The 13,114-nt window shown below is 59.5% G+C and overlaps 1 protein-coding gene across 4 annotated transcripts; it reads left to right on the forward strand.

The window, feature by feature from the left end:
- Positions 1-2,332: 2,332 nt before the first annotated feature.
- LOC117797686 lies at positions 2,333-13,108 on the forward strand. Of its 4 annotated transcripts, none has more exons than XM_034650109.1 (4): positions 2,333-2,943; positions 4,135-4,240; positions 10,505-10,897; positions 12,476-13,108. In XM_034650109.1, the coding sequence occupies exons 2-4, from the start codon at positions 4,168-4,170 to the stop codon at positions 13,027-13,029; spliced, it is 1,020 nt and encodes a 339-aa protein (XP_034506000.1). In that variant the 5' UTR covers positions 2,333-2,943; positions 4,135-4,167; the 3' UTR covers positions 13,030-13,108. The 4 variants fall into 4 exon arrangements, with proteins under 4 accessions (XP_034506000.1, XP_034505998.1, XP_034505999.1 ...); XM_034650107.1 differs by having other exon boundaries at positions 2,334-2,943; positions 4,099-4,240; XM_034650108.1 differs by lacking the exon at positions 2,333-2,943 and having other exon boundaries at positions 3,809-4,240.
- The last annotated feature ends 6 nt before the right edge of the window (positions 13,109-13,114 follow it).

The raw sequence follows: 13,114 nt of genomic DNA on the forward strand, positions 1-13,114 counted from the left end.
AAACACTTCCCCTTCTCTCCATTTTGAAATTAGGGGACAGTTAGATCATGTCATTTCTCCTAATAGACATCCAAAGAAGATTTTGTGTCTTTTTTTTTTTCATTTCAGTGTGTAATTGTTGTATAAAAAGAACAAGTAAAATGATACAAAACAGTCATCCCCTGTCCCACCTTCCCCATCATCCTGACCCCTCTGCAAAGACAGTCACTTCCAGTTCTGAGCGATTTCTTCTGGCATTTACCTCTGTGTTTCTAAAAAATGTGCTTTTTTAAAAATGATGTTCTTTTATCACTATTTTCAGATCAATTTGAGGCACATAGTAGTTTCCATCATGAAAGACGAGGATTTTCCTCTCTTCCTCTCTTCCTCCCTCCAACTAACATACATAAAGCATGTTTTTGGTTCAAGCGATAGTATTTATAATCTATAATTCTACAAATATTTCAACTATTCAACATTTATTACCAGCTAGTCACCTTTCTAGGGTGGGAACAATTAAGTACTAATTCATCCAATAGATGTTACAGTTGACTCAGTTTCACAGATGATGAAAGCAAAGCACCTCTTGTGAAGAGATTGTGAGACCATGAAGCCAGTAGGGTCAGAGCTGGGATTTGAGGCCCGATAGCAGGTCTGCGTCTAGACTCCGGGCTTTAACCACTAGGCGATCCCACCAACATAGCCTGCTTATGGATTGCTTACCATTGTGCTCAGTGCTGGGTACACAGTGAACAAAATTAATCCCTTGAGATCTTGTATTTTGGGGGGGGCACGGGAAACAATCAACTGACCGAGTAGATAGAAGGTCGGGCATGGCCAGTGGGAGGAACACACGAAGCAGAGTCAGGCAGGGGAGCTGCTGTTCTAGATGGGTCTCTCTGGGGAGGTGGCAGAGGCTGAGTAGGGGTGAGTGGGAACCGTGCAGGTCTGTGGAAGGACATTGCAGGCGGAGGTGACGTGAGCCAAGGCCCCAAGCTGGGAGCCTGCCCACAGTGCTGGAGAAGCCCCGGGCTCAGGGCTGCAGGGCAGTGAGGGGAGCATCAGGGAGAGGGGTGGGGGAGGGGGCCTGAGCCCCTGGGAGCCCCGGGTTCATCTAGGAGGGATGGGGGGTCCGCAGAGCATGCTGAGATGTGCAGGGGCAGGGAGTGAGGCTGGAGGAGAGGCCCAGGAGGCCGTGTGTGGAGGGCACAGTGCAGGATCGCGCGGGAAGGGTGCAGCCTGGGAGAGGACCCGGCGGAGGGGCTGCTGGTGGCTTGGCCTCAACTCAGAAGCCAGCGATATGGAGCCAAAGCGCTGGGCTTCGAATGCGGCCCTGCCCCCTCCTGCCTCACGGGCCTGGACAGTGTAGCCAGAGGGGCTCCAGGTTCTTGATGGTAGAATGGAGACACGGAGGAGGGGGTGGGACGGGGGGAAATACTTTGGAGTCGACAGGCCTTGCTGATGGGTCAGATGTGGGTACACAGTGGGGGGAGGTCAGACATGGCCCCCAGGATCCGAGCCTGGGAACCAGGCAGAGTGATGGTGCTACAAGGGCATCCTGGAGCCAACAGGAGTCTCCTGGGGCAGGGTGACCTCACCGGCCCCGCACAGGCCCAGGACTCACCCAGCGACTCCTGCAGCAGCTCCACATCCCCGCTGTGCTGAGACCTCGGGCGCAGGGCCGTCCGGCCTGTATTCAGGGATACGCAGGGAAGGGGGGGAAGAGAAGAGTCAGCCTCACGGTGTCTGGTCCGAGAGCCTGGCTCCCCCGGCCGCAGACTCAGGCCCTTGCACCCCCAGGAGGGTTTCCAGCCTGAAGCCCGCTGTCCGCACAGAAGCCATAATGACCAGCGCGAATCCCGGGGCTCAGGGTCATGAGCTCTCTACCCATCAGGGAGCTGTGGACATTCCATAGCTCTATCCCCCCCAGTCTGGATGGAAGTTTCCAGAAGTACCTGAGAATAGGAGAAGCAACCCACACACTGAGCTGGCTAGACGCGCTGGCCCGTGTGTGACGCAGCAAGCGTAGGGTGGTGGGCGGATGTGGTCAGCAAAGGGCCGCTGTGGACCTCAGAGGCTGCAAAGAGTCAACCACAGTCCTCGTGTCCTCTGCCTGGGGTGTGAGAAAGGGGAGAGGCTGCCCGGGGTCAGGCCTGGCCTCCCTCCCCCGCAGTGTGGCTTCTCAAGTTCTGCCAGGGACTTGGGTCTGTAAAGATAGAGGCCTAGAAGGCCTGAGACCTGGGCCTGGCTCTGTCCCATCCCGGTGTCCAGCCTGTGGGGTCATCATATCACCTAAATGGCCNCGGGTCTGTAAAGATAGAGGCCTAGAAGGCCTGAGACCTGGGCCTGGCTCTGTCCCATCCCGGTGTCCAGACTGTGGGGTCATCATATCACCTAAATGGCCCTGACTGTGGTCATCTGTAACATGGACGGCAATGCTGAGCCCCCGCTGGCCCGCACAGGGACGGAGCTTGTGACCCACAGAGACCTAGACACACGGAGGCCTGGTGACCTTAGCTCTCTTGCTGCACAGGACGGAGGGAGGGGACAGAGAGTAGTATCAGCAGGTGTAACGAGTCCCAGGGGCAGCCCCAGCATGGAATGTGTGCTGAGTGACACTGCAGGGTCCCTGGCCTACAGCTGCTGGGGGCTCCCTCCTGGGTCCTGCGCCCCACCCCAAGCTGTGGTTTCCACGAGGAAACAGTCCTCACCCTGAGAGGGCTCACCCAGGGCTGTAGGGACGGGGACAGGGGCACAGCTGACTTGGTCCCCATCACCCTGAAGGGACCAGGGGAGGAGCTGCCCAGATCAGGACTCCATCCGAGGACTTTGTACCCACAGGCTCCGGGACGGCCCGCGGAAGGGATCTCCCATCACTGGCTGGGAGCGGGGGAACAAGGCACTGCTGAGTGCTCTCTGGTCCGAGGGGCGCAGAGCAGTTCAGGGGAGCCCAGACGGGACGTGGTGAGTTGCTGGAGGCCGCACAGTGGGATGGGACAGCGGCAGTGAGGCGGGATTTCTCAGAGCTCCTTGTTAGGAGTCCAGACCCTGACTCTGGCTCTGCTGTGTGACCTCTGCGGGTGGTCCAAACCCTCAGGACTCAGGTCTCACATCCAGAAAGTGGGTTTAACGGCCACCAGGCTGACCACCTTGAGTGTGGGGCCCCGAGCCAGTCCTGGGGTCCAGCCTTGGCATCTGAAGGTCTGAGCAGCTGAGGGAGAGCCCAGGGGGCAGGGAACGGGGCATGGCTGGGGATGACTGATGGAGCTGCTCCCCCAGGTCCCCGGGAGGATGGGTTCTCAAAGGTTCTGGGAACCCATCCTGGAAGAAGAGGCCGGGCCTGAGCCTCCGTAGGTGGCCGAGAGTCTGAGGCCGCTGAGCCTGGGGCCAGAGGCGCATGACCCTCTCCACCCCTGCCTGTGTGTGAGCGCGGGCCCAGGGCTGGCAGAGCCTCACTGGGAAGGGGGGCTGTGGCGCTGCTCCGGTGGGGGTGGGCTTGGTCCTGTGTGTGGGGGCAGGGCTGGCCTAGGCCTCGGACAGAGCCCTGGGGCAACAGCAGTAGGGACATGGCCTCATGTGCATTGGGGTATGGGGCGGGGGGACACTTCCGAGGAGTGCTGTGTTCTCCTGTTCCTAGCTTCTCACTTAGACACTGACAGGGAAGTTCCTAGAAAATCAGAAAGGAAAGGTGACTCATGAAATGGTGTAAAGACAGAGGACAGGCCCAAAGCAAGAGAGGCCCTACGTCCTTGGCTCTAGGATGTGACTCTGTAGCTTTTCATTGGCTGGCGCTGGCGAGCAGGGCGGCCTGGGCTGGGTGGGACCCAGGGACCCAGGTCAGGGGTCCAAGGGTTGCAGGCTGGGGAGGGGAGACCACTCAGCTGGTTGTGAGCACAGGGACGGGGTCTCTCCAGCTCCGGGCCTCCTAGAGGGGGGCTGTTCCTACATTTATTCTGCAGTTGTCTCCTGAGGCCTCAGAGCAGGAGCAGAGATAACAGGAGAGATGGGAATGGCTTGCTCTAGATGGGGCAGTGAGTCCAGGAACTAAAAGTCAGCCCCGCCCTTGGGGCGCGGAAGACCCTAAGGGCTCTTCTGAGTGGAGCTTTTCCTCTTTTCTAGACTCTGAGTTCTGGTGTTTCCTCTACAACCTCATAGGCCCAGGCCGAGCCAGCAGAGAGGCCACCGGCCATGGGCACCTGCTCAGAAGACCCCCACCTGGGTGGGACCTCCTGGCTCCTGGGATTCACCAGCCTTCTCCTCAGTGAGTGGCCCGGGCTCCCTGGGAGGGAGGGCTGCTGGGTGGGCGGGTGGCAGGAGCCCCTGGGCCCTCTCAGGTCTTTGCTGAAGAACCAGAGAACCAGCTCTGTGATGACCGAGCACACACTGTGCATTTGGTTCAGAGCCCGGGGTGAACGGAGGGAACAAAGGGAGCTGGTGGCTAAGGCCGGGCTGGGAACCCTGAGCCCTGGCTGCCTGGCTGCATGAAGGGAACCCCACCAGAGGGGAGGCCAGGACAGCCCGGAGTGTCCTGGGGAGGGGAATGGAGGAGACAAGTGAGTGGCTGGGGGACCCAGGGGTGGGGATGGGCACCCCGCCTGCGATGCCCAGGGGACCCGGCAGTGTCTGCAGCTGCTGTGTGCAGGAGGGGCCGGCCCAGAGCCCCTGTCTGAGCTGGAGGAAGCCACTCTAGTCTGGCTCCTTGGGCAGGATGAGGGCCCTGAGTCCAATGACAATCTGTGTGCAAAGGAAGGAAAGGAGCCCCCAGAATTCAAGGGTCTGCACCCACCTGCTGTGTGTAGGGCGAGCCCAGAACAGGAGACTGCTGACCTGGGCTGCGGGTGGGGGTGACCCGGGGGGCGGCAGGAGGGAAGCAGAGGGGGCCCCAAAAGGGAACTGAATGACTGTTTTAACAAGAGCCCCATTTTCCCATTCTTAATTCATCTGAGACCATCTGCTTATGTGTAACAAGTTAAATAAGAACGAAGTAGAAAACAGTAAGATTTCCAGAACCCTGAATTCTGCAAACAGCTTAGAAAGCTTTTATTGTCTGTAATGTTTGCTAGAGACCCTAGGCCCTCCGTGGCTGCAGGGTTTATGGGAAAATCTGGAATCACAGGACATTTGTTAACAGGGAGATAAGTCATTAGAAAAGAGCTTTGCAAGGCCCTTTTAGAGACACAACTTCCTGTCAGCAACATGTCGGCTTTCTTTTTTCAATTTTATTGAACTGAAGAAATATGAGAAATTACACTGAATTTCTTCCATAAACGTCTGGGTTGTAAGAGTGCAAACGATGAAAAGAAAGGAAACAAAGGAAAGAAAAAGGAAAGGAGGGAGGTACAGAAGGGAGGAAAGAAAAGTGAGACAAATGGACAAAACATTATGTTGAAGGGTGGAAGTTAACTTTCATCTCATTTAAATAAACAATGACTCTCTTGCTCACAGCCACCCGCCCCTGCCCTTCTGTCCCTCTCTGGGTTCAGCACCTTCTGCAGACCTGAGAGCTCTCCTGCCTTCCCCCGTCTTGAGTGGGCTTCCCGCTTGCTCAGGCTGAGGCTCACCGTCCAGCTTCTGGGCAGCTCTTCCCCTGCAGCCTGAGGGCTGAGCCTCCTCTCTCCCGGGTTCCCCCCTTTCCAGCTGGTGCTGGTTGACTCTCAGCTCGCCCCACGTCCCTGCCAAAGCCCACCGAGTACTTGAGTCCCCTCTCCCAGGACAAGAGCTGGGGGTGAGACCCCAGAACTGCTTGGACCCCTCTGAGGAGACAGCAGTGCTGGGAGGGAGGAGCTCTGTGCAGGGCAGGGCAGGGTGGGGCAGGGCAGGGTGGCAGGAGATGGGCAGGGCAGGGCAGGTGGAGAGGGAAGCCGGCTCCAGGTCTGGCTCTGCACAGTGTGACCCAGGACAAGCTCCCCCCTGAGTGAGTCCCTTCTCTGTGAAAGGTCCCCTCGAAGCCCTCCAACTGTGACATCCTGGGATTGGGGGTGTCCACCTGGAGGGGACTGACCTGTGGCTTCTCCCAGGCCTCTGCTCTGTGTCTCCCTCCTGTCCTGTCCTTGTCCTGCATCCTGACAGGGACTGACAGTGGGGAGCCTGTTTGGGGCCCTTCAGAACCCAGAGCCCTGGGCTCTCTGTTGTCACGTCCATGGCCCCGAAGGAGGGATGAGATGCTCTCTCCGAGGCTCCCCTGCAATGCCCTGGCCCTCTGCGGTCTCCGTCTCTGCTGCCGAGCGGGGACTGCAGAGCCCCTGCTGCAGGACCCCAGCTCCTACCCCGGTGTGTGGGCCCTGGGCTGCACGGCCCGCTCAGGACTGTGAGCTGCAGCGGGGAGCCACTGAGAAGCCGCTGGTGAGCAGCCTGGCCGTGGCCGCGCAGCTGCTCCCTGAGCTCCGCAGAAACGCCCGCTCCTGTCGCCCTGGTCCCCTGGGGCGGACGCCTCTGACCCACGCGGGGGCACTGAGAGGAACGGCGTGGGCTCGGAATTCCTGGGGAGCAGCCCGCGGGCAGGGGCCACCCTGGGGACGGATCTGCGGTCCCTCGGGAGCCCCAGGCACAGTTCCCACTGTTGGAACAAGGGCCGGTTCTCTGACTTGGGGTTTGCGTCCTGTGGGCTCCAGACTCCGCATATTTCCACACGAGACGAGCCCTGGCTGCGGGGACTGTGGTGGGGATGCGGGAGTGACGGGTCACTGTGGTTCTGTGCATTAATTCATGAGGAAGGCCAGTCGCAGGAAGAGTCAGTCCACCCTTCACGGGCCACCAGGAACCCCGACTGATGTACGTGGATGTCCTGTGTGTGCACGGGTCTAGCGTGTCTTCGGCTGCACGGAGAGGTCGCACATCTTCATGGCGCTGACTTTTGGGAGGGGGCGCCCTCGAACTTCTGCTGGAATCAACCCCAGAATCCGTAGGAGAGCTTTGGATGACACAGAGCACTTCACAATCCTGAGACGACCCACCGGGGGAGGGGACATGCCCACACCGAGTCCCGGGCATGATAGACACCACTCTGCCCAGCAGCTCGGGGGTCTCAGCCACCTGCAGACGGGGGACGTGACAGGGACCACGGAAGCCAGCTGCTGCNTTGTGTGCTGTCTACACAACTGGGTGTGATGCCTGTACACCCACTCCTGGTACATATGCCACCTGCCTGTGTTGTATGTACTCCCGTCTGTGACATCTACTCCCCCATGTGTGATGCATACACACTCACATGTGACCGATATACACCCGAGGATGATGTGTGTCCCCCACGTGTGACATAGGTGTCCCCGCCTATAACATGTGTGCCCCCAAGTGTGATGCATGTGCACCTTGTGACTTCAGTGCATGAGTGTGATGTATGTGCCCCGCATGTGACTGACGTCCATCCGTGTATTCAGAGCGTCCAACCCCAGGCTGCTCAGCGGGACCGTGTTTGCAGCGACAAGAGCAATGTGACTGCCCGTCGCACGTGGAGGGACCAGAGCCACGTGGGGCCGTGGGCAACTGTCCATGAGGCTCTGCCCCGCAAGTAGACGCAGGTGCAGCCCTGTCCTAGCCGCGCAGAGACAAGGGGGGAGCAGAGCAGTGGGCGCCGTGGGGTCGTGCATGAGAAGACGCACGTAGGCACCTGTCAGTGCAGAGACCCCCTCTGGAGGGACACACAGGAACCTAGAACAGCACCTGCCTGTGGGAAGGGCAACTGGGCAGCAGGGCTCAGAGGTCAGGGAGAGGCTGCGTTTCCACCTCCAGCATCCCGCCGTTACTGGAAAGCACGATCTGCTGAAAATTCGAGAGTTTAAAAGCTGCTGGTTGTGGCTGAAATGAGAGCTTCTCATCCTCGGAACGGGGACAACGCTCTGCCACCTGCGGGCATCGGTGGGTTGTCCTGCGATCGTAAGACTCTCAGAATCTGACGAAGCCGCTGACACGTGGGGAATGGGGATCCCGTTCATGGGAACCTGTGGTCTCAGGTGAGCGAGCGGCAGGTGGGTCCCGCTACCTGTAAAACCCACCGCAGGCCCTGACACAGTGAGGACGATGACAAGGAGACACTTCCTGTGGGTGCTTTCTCATGTGTCGTCACACTGAATCCTGGCAGGAGCCCGTGGACACGCTCACCTGCTCCAGGCTTAGACAGTTTAGGAAGTCATCCAAGGCCATTCAACAAGTAAAGGGCGGATCTGGACCTTGAACCTGGGTGTGTGTCACCCAGAGCTCACGCCTCGTGGACCTGCTGGCCAAGAGCCCAGGCCTGGGTCCCCAGGAGCCCTCACCGGGTCCACGAGGGGTGGGGTCTGCACTCCCTGGGCTCCTGCCTCAGTTTCCTGGGGCCGAAACAAGACAGTGTACCTGGCACCTTAAACTACAGAATCTTATTATCTCACGGTTCTGGAGGCTGAGAGACCAAAATCAAGGTTTTGGCCAGTTTGGTTTCTGATGAGAGGCATGGAGCGCCGTGCCAGGGGGACCCGTGGCATTTGTGTCTGGACGTGCAAGGAGGGACCGGGTAGTAGTGCCGCCGCGCCCATCTCCATGGAGCTCGTGGGGGCCGTGTTGGGGTTCGTCCTACACCCAGGGCGCGTGCTCTGCAGGACAGCGTTTCTGCACCAGACCTCCTCCTGCACTGAGTGCCAGAGGGGGTGAGGTGTGGAGGGAAGGGACAGATGGGGAGCCTGCAGGAGGCTGAAGGGTAAATTCCTGTCACTCTCCTGGCCATCACGAGGCAGGGACAGCACTGACCACCCACAACACTGACACCTGTCCTGAGAGACTGTGGCCTGATGGGGAAGAGGTGCTGGGCCCAGAGTGCGGGCCCCAGGCCTGGGAGGGAAGCAGAAGGGACTGGGGCAAAGGCCTGACACGGAGGAGATGCTGGAACGAGTGGGTCAGCGATAATGTGTATGTGGAGAATGATCTGGATTCTTGTACATATGAATACTGGTAGGTGCCAGGCTCTGGATTCTCTACTTCCTGGGAGAGCCCGGAACGGGTGTGAGCACAGGAGGGAGGCAGACTCGCACGAGGACAGCTGACTGATTGCAGAGAGGTCGGGGTTCCAGGCAAGCTGTGGCCAACCCAGGTGGTCCCTACAAGCTGCAGAGAGCTGATTGTTCTTCCTTTCAGGATAAGGTCCTTCTCTGCCCATTGCGGTTTGTCTTACCCTGGTCCCCAGGAAGGACAAAGGGTTTCAGGTCCCTGGGCCTGTGTCAGATGGGACAGGTTGGGATCTGAAGGGGGCTGCCCTGAGGGGCCTCTGCCCCCTGGTCAGGGCTCTGCAAGAGAGTGACCCAAGAAGGACATTCTGGGGCTCTCGGGGACCGGCTAGGAAAGACCTGTCTTGGTGGCAGGCACAGCAGAGCTCACCAGACCATCATCAGCTCCCCCACATTTTCTCGTCCCGGGCAGTTAGCCAGGCCGGGTGACAGTGTGGCCGACAAGACTGAGCAGAGACCCCGCTACTTCTGGATTAGAGAGACACCCCCCGGGGTGACTGCACTGTCTGCGTCCCTGCTGTGGCCCCGAGGGGCACCTACCAGGGCGTGGAGCCTCCCCCAATGTGACAGGCCCTCCCTCAGTCTGGGGGCCTCCCCTGGTCAGACCCTGAGCTCCTGGATGTGTGGGTGACAGCAGCCCAGCCTCACTGAGCTGACTGCGGGCCTGCCCAGAAGGGGGGCAGGGAGCCACTTCCGTCAGCGCCTCAGCGGTCACCTGTTGTGGGCAACCTGCCGTCCCCTGGGCACCTGGACTCGCACCGGGTGTGGGTTCCCAGCTTCTACGGGTCAGAACCCAGGGGGCTCGGCGGGGTCCACAGGCCCAGCGACTCTGGGACGGACATTAAGCTCTGGGCTGGGGCTGCAGGGAGCTCAGGGGTCACCCGGGAGGCTATGCGTCCAGGCTCCCACGGGTGCTTGCTGACGGGGTGCACTTCCTGTGGCAGCTGGACGGAGGCCTCACCCCTCCCTGGCTGTTGGCCAGAGGCTGCTCTCCGTCCCTCCCCATGGGGGCCTCCCCACAGGGCCACCCACAACACGGCCGCCAGCGTCGTCACAGCGAGCAGGACACAGAGTGACAGCAAGACGGTGTCACCCTCGTGTAGGACCTGCTGTCCCTGAGGGCCGTCCATCACGTGAGCGGCACGCTGCTCCTTAGAGGCCAGTCCCCGGGGCGGCCCCCACTCCAGGGGCAGAGCTTGCCCGGCCTGCAGGCAGGAGGGTCTCTGCAGCCCCGTGACAGGCTGCCTACTGCACTAATGCACTCGGGATGGACCGAAAACATGCTCGTGCTTTTGCTCCGACCTCTCCTGACGTTCCTGCTCTCGCTGTGGGGGGTCAGGGCACCGCAGGTCAGCAAGTCCGCGGGACCTGTTCAAGGGGACGGTCCCCTGGGACCGGGAGGGATCCCAGCCTCGCCCCCCATTCACGGCTCTCTCCCGCCGTCCAAGAGTCCGGGGAGTATACGGGGCGGATCTCATGAAGCAGATGGTTCTGGGGGTTCCTCCTTTATTCCTAACAAAAACCTCTCACATTTCCTGTGTCCTGTGCCCTAGGCATCTGCGGCGCTCTGACCCAGAGCTCTGGAGTCCGTGGTTCCGGAGTGGGGGATTCTGGAATCCCTGTTTCTCTGAAGCGGATGCAAGGAGATTCCGTGACATTTCATGTGATCAGAAAACCAGAATTACCCCCAGCAGTCGAGCTGGAGAAGATTTCATGGGGCAATGCATCCGGGTCAAACTACATAGTTATGCTGAATGTCCTTCCTGGGAGGAATGTTCCAGAATGGCTCAACTTCCAGGACAAGTTTGAGAAGAGGGTCCATGTGCCCAACACAACGACCCTGAGGATTGATAACCTGACCCTTGAGGACAGCGGGCTGTACCGGGCTCGAGTCAGCTACAGTAACGGAACAGAAAGTGACCAGGATTTCCATCTGATGGTCTACGGTATGTGGCAGCCCCTCCCCCAGCCCCATAGCTGACCTCCGTCCTCTGTCCCTAGAGTGTACACACGCGCAATGGCAGGATCCCTTCCAGACCGTAGCCTTCAGACTCGATCTTCTCCCCTGGAACTAGATGCCGTGTCTTCAACACAAACGCAGGCAGAGCTGAGGTTCTCACTGGGGATGAATCACTTCTGTGCCTCAGGAGGGGAACACGGAACAGGGGGGAAATGGGGACTTGGCCATAACACTCACTGTCCCCATAGCACTCAGGGTGCTCAGTGTGACTGTCAGCTGTCTAGTGCTGCTGTAACAGGTGACTGACCCACAGGGGCTGACCACACCACCACCTGAGGGTCCTCCTGGGCTGCAGGGCAGGACACAGACCCCAGAGCCTCGGCCATGAGGTCCAGGTGTCGGGAGGGCTGCGCTCCTCTCTGGAGGCTCCAGGGTGAATCCATTTCTGCTCCTGTCCCTCCTTCTAGTGGTGCCCGCACCCCTTGGCTCATGGCCCTTCCTCCCCCTTCACAGCCGGCACTGGAGGGATGAGTCCCTCTGGACCTGCGCCCCTCCCTCCTCCTCTCCTGCTTTCTTCCACTTGCGAGGACCTGTGATCACACGGGGCCCATCTGGGAATCCAGACCTTCTCTGGTTTAGGGTCAGCTGGTTAGCAGCCTCAGTTTCCCTTTGTCATGGAACCTAAGACACCTGCAGGTTCTGAGCGTCAGCACATGGCCATGGTTGGGGACACTCGTCACCTAGCAGGATGTGGAAGCCCACGTGTGGTTCTCCCCGCCCCGTCCCCTGTCCTTCTCAGCACCGGCCCGAGGCAGCTCACTCAGACTCACGGGTCCGGCTCTAACCCTCCACAGACGTAGGAGACGTTCACAGGTCAGCCCTTCCTCAGAAGCTCAGGGAGCAGCTCTCTCTCCCTGCACTCCCCCCTGCGCAGGGAGACGTCCTGCTCCAGAGAGAGTGGCCTGTGCAGCTCAGGTCTGCGAGATTCCCCAGACTGACTGTCGGTCTGTCCCTTCTGTTCCTGTGTAGACCCCAAGTTCAGTGCATGTTCCAGCCACACTGGTGGTGGCCAATCATAGAGGCACCAATGTGTCCTGCATCAGAGTCTCTCCCGGGGGGAGCCCACGGTCCACATCCGGGCTCCCGGAGCTGGCCAATGACCATCTGCTCCATGGGCTGTTGGGCGCCTGGCACCATCCGAGCTGGAGAAGGAGGACTGGGGCCTGGACAAGGACAAATCCAGTCCCAGATTCTCCTGCTTCTAGGGGACGCCCATTTCTTACAATTAATGGGGTATTAGGTAGGTGACTCCAGCATTTATTTTCTCAAGGGAGATTTTTAAGAGTTACTCAGTCTAGGGAATCACATAGAGCTGAACTCAGTGTCTTCCACTCCTTTTTGGCACTTGCTGTATATTTGGGTCAGTTCTGAGTTATCTGTAAAATGCAGGCACCATCCTTCGGGGAAGGAAGCCAGAGCATCAGGGAGAATCTGCAGGAGAAAGCAGGAGCTGTGATGTTCTCCACTCACGTGAGCCTCTGTCCTCTTGTCTCTCCCGCCACAGAGCCCGTGCCCCTTCCTCAGATCCGGGCCATGGTTCCGTCCCTCACACCAGGCTGGTGCAATGTCACCGTGGAGTGTGACTCCATGGGAACCAGGGAGGGCCTGACCGTGTCCTGGGAGAGCGAGGGCCTCCCCAGGGAGTTGGAGCAGAGACCGGTCCCAGGACCAGCCCCCAACCCCTGGACCCTGGCTGTGAGCCTGCCCCTGAGCCAGCCCAACGCCAGCCTCACCTGTGTGGTCAGCAGCCAGGTGGACCAGAACACTGCTTCCCAGGACCTTCGAGACATCTGTGGCCATGGTGAGTGCATCCTGCCAGAGGGGAGGGGCTCTCTCCGAGCTCAGGGAGCCCTGGGTGACAGTTCCTGGCTCCTGTCCCTCCCATATTTATGGCACCTGCTACCTGGTCACCCCATCCAGGACTCTGGGAGGCACATCCAACTTGCTTCTGTCCTTCGGTGTCCCTCCCCTGCAGCTCTCCTCCCCTCACCCCTGCGGGTCCAGGCAGCACCAGCAGTTACCTCTCCCGCCCTCATCCATCATCCCGTGTGTGTCTAGGAAGAACGAGTTGGGGGGTGTCAGTGGTCTGTGCCCTCTGATGGGTCTGAGCCAGCGACTCCTTGCAGGACTCAGGGATCGGAGC

The sequence above is a fragment of the Ailuropoda melanoleuca genome, unplaced genomic scaffold (genome assembly GCF_002007445.2).
Source record: "Ailuropoda melanoleuca isolate Jingjing unplaced genomic scaffold, ASM200744v2 unplaced-scaffold11232, whole genome shotgun sequence".
NCBI classification, from domain to species: Eukaryota; Metazoa; Chordata; class Mammalia; order Carnivora; family Ursidae; genus Ailuropoda; species Ailuropoda melanoleuca.